This window comes from Hydra vulgaris, chromosome 08 (genome assembly GCF_038396675.1).
Source record: "Hydra vulgaris chromosome 08, alternate assembly HydraT2T_AEP".
Classification (NCBI taxonomy): Eukaryota; Metazoa; Cnidaria; class Hydrozoa; order Anthoathecata; family Hydridae; genus Hydra; species Hydra vulgaris.
The window spans coordinates 68,920,570-68,931,055 of NC_088927.1; the positions used below are offsets into that span (position 1 = coordinate 68,920,570).

Below are 10,486 nucleotides of genomic sequence, written 5' to 3' on the forward strand. Positions count from 1 at the left end.
GCATTTTTTTAACACTATGTCTCTAATCTAACAATTAGATTTGTTTAACTAATATTAGTTATAGACATTGAATTGTAAAACAAATTTTAGGTTCTGTTTGCATTTGTTCCTCCATGTAAATGGTATGGAGGTTGGTTGGCTTTTTTTATTGTTCTAATTTTAATTGGAATCTTAACGGCTATTATTGGAGATCTTGCAACGTTGTTCGGATGTTTAGTTGGTCTCCAAAAAGAGGTTACAGCTATAACATTTGTTGCCATGGGTACAAGTCTACCAGATTTATTTGCAAGTCGCACAGCTGCTCAAGTTGAAAAGTTTGCTGATGCATCTGTTGTAAATATCACTGGCAGTAATGGTGTAAACGTCTTCTTAGGTTTAGGCATACCTTGGCTAATGGCAGCCATCTTTCATTCTATAAAGGTAATGGCAGCCATCTTTCATTCTATAAAGGTTTTGTTTGTTATGCTTTTCTAAAAAATTTAATTTATACTATAGTTTATTATATCAATATTTGTATTTTTTATTTAGAAAACTCCAGGAGGTTTTGTTACACCTGCTGGTACGTTAGCCACTAGTGTGGTGACATATACTGTCTGTTCTTTGGTTTGCATTGTATTGCTTATTTTGAGAAGGTATTTAAAAGTATTTGGGAGGGGTGAATTAGGGGGAAACAAAACACTAAAATATTTTTCAGGGATTTTTATGATATCATTATGGCTGTTATACGTGCTTGTTTCTTCGCTTGTTGCATATAAACATATATCACCAATTTCTTTTTAGTTTTATTTCATACATATATATATATATATATATATATATATATATATATATATATATATATATATATATATACATATACATATATATATATATATATATATATATATATATATATATATATATATATATATATATATATATATATATATATATATATATATATATATATATATATATATATATATATATATATATATATATATATATATATATATATATATACAAATGTAGATTTATTTCATGAATTCATAGTAGACATTTAATACAATATAGTTTATAAACGTAAGTAGTTCAGACTATCTAGTTATCATGTGGTTAATTATTATTATTAGTTATTAAAGTTATTATTATTAGATTATTTATAAAGATGAAAAATCTATTGCTTATCAAACCAATTATTTTAATTGTGTCAGACAATATTATCTTTATTTTGGGTTTACTAAAAGGCAGTATAGACAATAAAATTCACTTTTTCTCATTTACAATATATACCAAATATTTTTTTTTTTTTTGCAATATATACCGATTAAAAAATAATTATTTACATGACACTACATTTACATGACACTATATTTACATGACACTATATTAACATGACACTATATTTAAAATTATTGTAAAAAACAAAATAATTGAAAATAAAATGTTTTACAAAATATATATTAGATTATAAAGCATAATATAGAATATATTAAAGTTATTTTTTTTAAATACATAAAAAATATTTTTAAATTAAAAAACTGTACATATAATTTAAATGATTTTTTGTTAAAGAATTTTTGCATCCCTCTTCATGCCTTATTTGTCCCGTACCTTGGGGGATTGTTTAAATTAATGTGAATTAATTTATTTCATAAACGTAATCAAAATTCTGATTATTGATCCGTTTTTTTCTCTATAATTTATTTTATATTTAACAATAGATCCGGTCTTGGTTATTTTATTTATTTGAGCTTAATATATATTAAAAAAATCTGATTTTTTTTATTTCTAATTTTCTTTTAATTTTGATGTTGCGTATTTTGTATATTTTTAAGATGTCAATAATAAAAATTTAAATAATTGTGATAATTTGGTTATTTTTAGAGGTTAATTATGTAAATTTATTTTAAAGAGGCTTAATTATGTATATAAATTTTAAAAGTTATTCTAATTATGTACAATTATTTTTTAAATGTTATTTAATTTTATCTCACTAGATTATGTAAATTATTGTGAAACGTGGTGAAAACATAAAAATATTAAAATACTAGAGTTTTTTTAAATACGCTTTATTTTGTTTCGCTAAAAGAAAAGGACAAATATTTACTTTTTTTTATGGTTTTATGAATGTACACATTCCGACTCACAATGAATCGACACACAAATGATTGGACTCACATTTTATTTATATAAAATAGCTGTGACCCTTTTCATTTAGTGAAAAAGTTATGCCAAGCAAAACAACGATATTCAAAACAGTTTTGTTAAAATTAAAAATAGGTAAATAATAAACAGCACAAATAAATTTTCACTACTTTCAACAGTATTATATTAACACAAGTATATACGTATAAATACGTCAATCTAAGTATATTCAATAGGGTTGTGATATGGCGATTTAAACCAACAAAGTACCAAATTGACCTTTTTTGTGTTAAATCAGCGTGTATACTATGTGTTATACGTATTCGAGTCTTGCTGGCTGATATGTTGTTTGGCTCTGCTAACTTATTTTTCGATAGAATCAAACATGAATATAGTGTGTTTTCGTAAGGATATTAACGTAGATTAGATTTATACTTTGGGGTGCATAACGTTACGTAGATTTTTACTTTGGGGTGCGTAAAAAGATCAGCTATAGCGCAGTGGTTAGAGTTCGTGTACAGAGCCAAGTGGTAGGGTTTTGATGCCGGTTCTAGTCCAATAAGTGACATTAATAAGAAAAAAACTTCTTGGTTAAATGCTCCTCCGCAGTGGCTCTGTGTTAAGAGCGTAGATCTTCTTGGAGCACCTAGATAACTAAAAAAATTTTACTCCAAGTCACTTTTTCTAAATTTTCTTTTTTTCATCGTTTTTATCTTTTGCGTCACCCCTTGATAGAATAGTTTTTCACATTAAAATATCTGTTTTTGTAAACGTTCTTCTAGCATATTCTCTGCTTAAACTTCAATCCCATTAGGCTACGTCATGCGGAGGACGACGCGTGCTTACTGGAATTAGAAAAAGATTGATTTAATATTTGTGCTTATTTTTAATTGCTCAGTCTAAGTATTGTTTTGCTGGTACTAAATATGCTACTATTGTTATGGTCTGTATGTGCTACTATTGTTATGGCCTGAATATCCTACTATAGTTATGGTGTTACTTCTGACGGTTTTCCAGAACGAGGTATTAAATAAGTTGTCTTTAAATAAAGAAAAAGTAAAACATAGCTTTCTTCATGTCAACTAAAATTTAAGTAATATACAAACCAAGCTAGTTATCAAGCTACTATCGCTAATTGATGACATCATAAAAATTGTAGCTATTGAATTTTTTTAAATAATTGTTTTTCACCACTCTTGTTCGTCAAGGCTTCTTGTTCGTCAAGGCTTGTATTTTTTTTTTTTTTTTTTTTGTATTTTGAAATTTAAGGGTCAAGAGACAAAGTCTTAAAAAAACAAGTAACTTAACTACAAAAAAAAAAAAAAGTAGCCTCCTCTATTATAGCGGCGCAACCTAAACCCGTTAACTTGGAATTGTGAAAGTAAAAATTTTTTACTAATAAATCTAAAATTAAACTCTTTTTTATCTTTTTCACCAAACAAGCATCAAAACAAGTTCATAATAAAAAAGTTTATTTTTTTTACTCACAAATGTAAAGTTCAGAAATTGTGGAACAAACATACAAAAAGTGTTTTGTCACAAAATTAAAAAAAATAATCTATGGTAGTAAATAGTTTCGTTTTTATAAATTTCATAATATAACGCAGAGATTTTCATTCATAATATGTTTTCTTCAATATATTGAATGAAAATCTCTGCGTTATATTATGAAATTTATAAAAGCGAAACTATTTACTACCATAGATTATTTTTTTTAATTTTGTGACAAAACAGTATTTGCATATTTGCTCTTCAATTAGAATCTATCAAATTATTTTCTTCCTGCTCGAATACTTGAACTTGGTTCAAGTTATTTTACTTCTTAATTTTTTTAAAGTAACGGAAACATATATATCATAAAAAGAAATGAAAATTTTACATTTCCAACAAAAAAAACGAAGTGGTGATTTCTTTTGTACACTTTGGTCTCAATTTATTCAACAAAATTTACTCCAAAATATGGAACTTATTAAATCTGATAATCCTATTACTCTTGAAAAATATTAAATCAAATAAAAACCAAAATTAGTGAACCATCTCATAATAAGCGCTACCAACTTTATTGATACGTATCGAACGAGAAAAATAAAAATAATTTTTTTTTAAGAAGAAAACTCAACAACAATAATTAAGAAGCTTATATTTTACTTCTATAGCAATTTTATTCGTAGTTTATACGTTTATAACTAGCATAACAAAAGTACTCCGTTACATGGACGTAGACAATTTATTTAAACAAGGGCTTTAAAGAGGAGGAGTTCAGACAATCCGTCTTTTAACAATAAAACTTTTCAAAATTCTGCCTATCTTATAAAAATAGGGCTATATTGTACGCTTTTAGGGCTTCATAAATTTTCAAATATCCTGTATTCGTCGCTGTATTGCTCACTTTATAATTCATTTCAAGTAAAAAAAGGTATTAAGTTTTAAATATACGGAGTTTCAAACGTTTATATTATATCTTTGTATCTACGGCCCCATGCATGGGTACGTAGTACATGTAAATTGCTTTAATATTAAAAATACAATAACTTAAATCGAATAGTATTTAGAACATTTCTATATAAGTTACAATCTTAAAAGTGAATAAGCTGATAAGACAACAGTTCTTGCATAGAAAGAAGTAGTAATGCGACGTATATCTACCCTTTCTAATCTTTCCTTTAGTCGCTTAAGACGTTTTCATTCCGCACCAGACAATTTCCGTTTTAAAGACAAATGAAGTAAATTATAGAAAGTAAATCATAGAAGACATTGTTGTGTAATGTTACTACAACTATGACAAAACTTTTTTAAATCGAGTTTGAAACTAAGAATTGCGTAATAACATTTAAATTGCTTTAAATAATGCAAATACAAATATTTTTTAAACAAACCCGCCATCTTTTTTAATGCAAACCGCTATATAAATATTATATAATAATATATAATTTCAAATATCAAAGAGTTATAATAGACTAGCTGGAGGAAAAACGAAGTCGAAAGTCGTTTAAAAATGTGCTTCAGTCTTAGTAAAGCGTGTACGCGAAATAAAGGTGAAAGTAGAACAACAACTAAAAAAAAGTACTCCTCAATTTTTATTTCGAACCAAGTAATAATTTTAATACATATAAGAAGATCAAACATTGAAAAAAATAATTAATTATTCCAGTGGGAATCTAATAAAATTTTGAGCTTTTGCTTAAGTTGTACCCATAAGCTTGCGCACAGAATAAGAATCAAAACTATTTGATGCTTTTTTAAATGATATTTTAATATCTTTAATGTTTCTGCAAAGCTTTTTCGTTTTTTTCATTTTTCTTTTATTAATAGCCCAGTACTTTTCAATAACTCTCAATTCTGGGCCCAATAATAGCTAACATTGAATGGATGTATTTGCAACGATTTTGCTATCGAACTGTAGCTACTATTAGGATTTTGTAAATATTTGTGCATAATTTTTTCTTTTACGTTAATTTATTTCGTGTACACGCTTTAGTATAATTGTTTCAACGGCAAGTCAAAATAGTGTCTTTGGCTTGAAAAAAGAAAATTTTGAAATGTTTGTAACCTTTGAAATTGAAGTGGATTACTCTCTTAAAAGTTGACTGGATAACTTTTTAACAAATGCTCGAACTATCAAAAAGTCACATCAATCACAACAAAAATCACAATCTACGTAGAGCAATCGTTTTTTGAATACCCTAATACTAGATATAAATATCAAAGTTTTAGACAATATCTACTACTTGTTTGAACTTTATCTTTTGCTTAACTGTTTAGCTATAGGTTCGGTACGTTCCAAAAGAACGTTTTGTTGGCAACTTTTTTTATCTCTCCAGGATTTTAATTTGTGTTTTAGTATTTTTGCTATATTTAAATAAAGGGATATAAAAGGGAAATTTATAAATTTAATAGATTATAATAATTATAAATTTGTAAATCCTATAGAAAACTATAGTAGTAAAGTATGTATAATCGTACATTGTGTCATTGTTTATTTTTATAATCGAGGGCGAGATTTAATAAAGCCCCATAGCTGTTATTAAGACTTGTAACCGTTTTATCAAGTGTAGAGATCAGGTTACTTTCTAATATATAGTTTAGAAAACATTTGCAAGAGGGCAGAAGCTATTGAACCGGGTGAAATTGGTTTTTTACTCCATGATGACTCCAAATTCTGAAACATCATTTATTGATATCAATCCAGAAAAAGCTCTTCCAGAAGTAAAAATTACCTGGTGTCCCTGAAACTAATCCCGGGATAGATAAAATCAAGTTCTAAAAAAGCTAGATGAATTAGGAGAGAGGGGGGCAGCTTTAAACATTATTTATTTTATAAATCATTATTTTAATTGTTCTAACCACTTTCTTTCTTCTGAATAGTCAAAACAATGATTAAGGAAAAAAACTGCAGTGTTTCAATAAATTCTGAGCTAAAAATTAAATCAGAATTCCTATTTCTTTAACACGCGTGAAAATGTTCAAAACTGCCTCAACCTGAGGTAGCTTTGAACACACCTGGGACAGCTTTGAATTATCTCTGCCAAATGGAAATAACTATAGATTACAATTTTTTTTTAAATAGAGCATTGATTTACTTTTATAATTTCATTAAGTTTAGGTTTCTAATAGTAAAAATATATATATTTCTATACAATCTAATCTTATAATCACTCTAGAGAGTTGATCAAACAAAAGTTATATAAAGTTATTTAGACTGTAAATAGAAGCAGCTTAAAAAAAAAAAGCTAACAAAACTAAACTTTAAACTTAAAAAAACCCAACTATACCGGTAAATGATGATGGATAAAGTTTAAGTTTCTATTAGTAGCAATAGATAAAACAAGGCTTATGTAAAAATTTAAGGCATCCCCTGATCTAATTAAAATCTTACACTTCAAAAACACAAATGTTTGTGTTAGTACATTGTTTAGTATGGTATTGTATTATAGAACATTTAAAAAACACTATATATAATATATATATATATATATATATATATATATATATATATATATATATATATATATATATATATATATATATATATATATATATATATATATATATATATATATATATATATATATATATATATATATATATATATATAATAAACCTCAAATAATTTTTAAAAGAATCTTTACAAGCAACAAAATCAAAAAAAAACTATTTAAAAAATTAAAATAATTAAAAATTAAGTTAACTCAACATAGATTAAAGTATTTTTTGTTTTAGCTTGGTTTTTGAGAATCTAATTTTGTAAGTTTCTTTTTTTTTAATTTCAAATGATGTTTAAAGTCTTGCCTTGCGTAAATGATAAGATTTTTTTATTTCTTTTTTTTCTGGGGTGTCAGTAAGAATCTTAGATTTCCCACTTTTTCTGCCTTTATTAGTTTTTTTTACGATTTAGAGCTTTTGGATATGGTCTTACTGATGCAGGTGCTGTGATTGTAAGGCATTGCTTGTAAATTTTTTTGCTCCTTATAATCAATCATACAATCTTGTTTTAGAATAACTATGCCTTCAGGTGTTTGATATAAATTATCAATGGTAGCTATACTAAATGTTTCTATCAGAGGGCGATAAGTTACTTCGGCACTTTGAAAGTTGTCATTGGAGAAAACAAGTCGTGAAAAAGGATATATTCAAGATGTGGAAAATCCTGCAACAATATTCCTGGCAATATATTTGTAGGTGTCACTATGCCAACTAAATCATGTATTGCTATTGTTTTTCCTGGAATGCATACAAGCCAATCATTCTTAGAGATATACAGTTTTTGCTTGATAGGACCATTAACTGCCACATCCAAAGGTTGAACTCTATGAGTGCAGTGAGAAGGAAATGTTAAAACTACCATTGCGTTTTCACAACAACAATTAATGGCATCTAATGTACAATGGCTTTCATGATTATCCATTAAGAGTAAAAAAAAATCCTCTTTTAAACATCTGAGTAGTTTTTTTATATGTTCTGGAACCTTTAAAAACAATGGCCGTGTCATCCAGCCACTTGTTGAACTGTTTGCATAACCAATACAACCAGGTGGTCCTCCTTTTATCATGGTGTCACAAAACTGTGCTCTTGGAATTATGAAGACAGGTGGAATGAAAGTTCCTATGGCATTTCCTATACCACACATAGTAACTAGTTGTCCACGTTCAGCAAACACACGCTGTCCTACTTGTTTTGTTCCACATGATGCTATAACATTGGGTGTTTGTACTACTCATAATTAGCCATTCCAGACAATTTTTTTATAATTCAAAAAAGCATATATAATTTATATCATTGTATAGAGCTTGACTTGACTTAAAAAATGAGGGGTCATTCGGCCTTTGAAGTTAAGCGGATTCAAAGTTATTGAATTTTTTGTAGTGCAAAAATTGATGATTTTTTGACGAATGGTATAGGGCTTAAGGGGGCACAACCCCATAAATGAAAAAATCTTTAATTTTGATATTTAAATAATTTTTTCTATTTATTAAGTAAATTCATAATAAAACTAAGATTAAAAAAAAAAAAAAATTAAAAAAAAAGAAAGGGTTGCCCTGTGGGCCAATTTTTAGGGGGCAAAAACTTAAAAATTGACCATTTTGTGGCAAAAATATTTCAAAATGCAGAAGGTCACATAGAATTAAATTTGGCATTTAACTAGCTTGATGTTAGAGGTATGCAATGAACCTCAAAAACTTAACAACTTACTTATTCCTTGGGGAAAAAAAGGTTTTAAAAAAAAAATTATGTTAACTCTATTGTTAATAATAATTATATTTATCTGGAGCCTTTTTATCTATTAAGTATTGCACTGTAGACTATATTCAAACAATAGATGTACTTTATTTATCAAAAGTCTTATTTAATAACCCTTTTCTACTTGCGAATGAATAAAAAGCTAAAATGGTAAAAAAAATTTACTTTTCCCTGTTAAATGCCATGTTCATATAAACTGCAAGTATTACAAAACAAGTATGATAAAACTAATTTGATATAAACATTAAAAACTTCCTGCTCCATATGACAAACCCTCATTATTTTTATTTTCACTTCCCTTACTCTTTTTCGCTCCACGCAGAAACTTGCGACGCATCCTATACTTCTCACCATTTTTTCGACTTGCATTTTTTAATCGTGAACGATTTCTGTCTTTGCAACCAAGCTCAGTGTAGCTGCCTCTCTCCATCTGCATTTTATCATATATTTTTATTGTGGCTAAATTTCCAATATTAAAATAAGCAACTGCATCATAAGCAGCAATTTCCAACTGTACTAGTTTTACAAATGTATCTTTTGGAACACGATTCCATATTGTTGCATTGAAAGACTCATTTTGATTCTGAGCTTTGCCATGGAGGCATTTGCTGAGTAAATTTTCATCTTGTAAAGCTATAAAGATTGGTTTAACAAACTTTATAACACTCATGGGTAGTCCTGGTCCTGGTTTATAATTTTGGGTATTATTCAACTTGTCAAGATGATATTGACACCATGTACCTGGCTCCTTTGGACAAAATGTGTGATAATTATGTTCTTTTGATGATGCCGCATGAAAAAGTGCAGCCATCACAGCAATCTGCATTCCTTTTAGATTTCCTATATTTGAACGTATTGCAATACCATAATAGTTTTTCAGCTTATCAATAACAGCATCAGTTAACTTTCCTTTCCCTCCTAGTCCCTTCTTTCTCTTTTTTAATTCACGTAATCGTGTTCCAACGCGCTTCTGGACATGGCCAATGCATTCTTGTTTAACCACTTTTGTACCATCATAAACATTTTCAATAGACAAAAAACTTTTTGAATCCCCATCCCCATAAAACTCAGAGTATCGCATTTTATTTAATTCTATAGATCGATTAAAATTTTTTTCTGTGCCAACCAATTCCATTGATGGTGCAGATCCATGATGATTGTTTGTACAAGTATGGTCTGCTATAAAACTTGCATATTCCTCTACGTTTGAATGTTTCCATATTCTGGCATTAATACAAGCCTGGCAATATTTACTCATTACCTAAATATCTAGTACTCGACCTGTGTCAATAGAAATTGCTGCAACAATACCGTTATTTGAACTAAATCCACGCCGCAGCCAAGTACCATTAACAGATACACCTGCATCACGTAATATATCTGCTTGACTATCTGAATGAGGCAAAATAGATTGCTGCTGTCTGACGATTGGATCTAGTTTTTTAAATGTTCGTATTTCTTTAACAGCTTGATGCATTATATTTTTGGCAATTTTTTTGATTACAACTTGATAATTAGAAGCAATATTATTGTAACTTTTTTCTATCATAGGGGGAGGATGATTTAGTAATGTAAGAAATAGTTTCAAAGATTGATAACCTTTTCCTATTCTACGCATACT

At 27.8% G+C, this 10,486-nt stretch overlaps 1 protein-coding gene across 1 annotated transcript in view; it reads left to right on the plus strand.

Moving 5' to 3' along the window:
* LOC100198563 (sodium/calcium exchanger 3) overlaps positions 1-799 on the plus strand; it is a 32,343-nt gene extending 31,544 nt beyond the window's left edge. The window contains exons 11-12 of the mRNA XM_065804255.1: positions 91-420; positions 529-799. Of these exons, the coding sequence (XP_065660327.1) occupies positions 91-420; positions 529-780 (582 nt within the window). The 3' untranslated portion in view covers positions 781-799. The remainder of the gene's footprint in view (positions 1-90; positions 421-528) is intronic.
* The last annotated feature ends 9,687 nt before the right edge of the window (positions 800-10,486 follow it).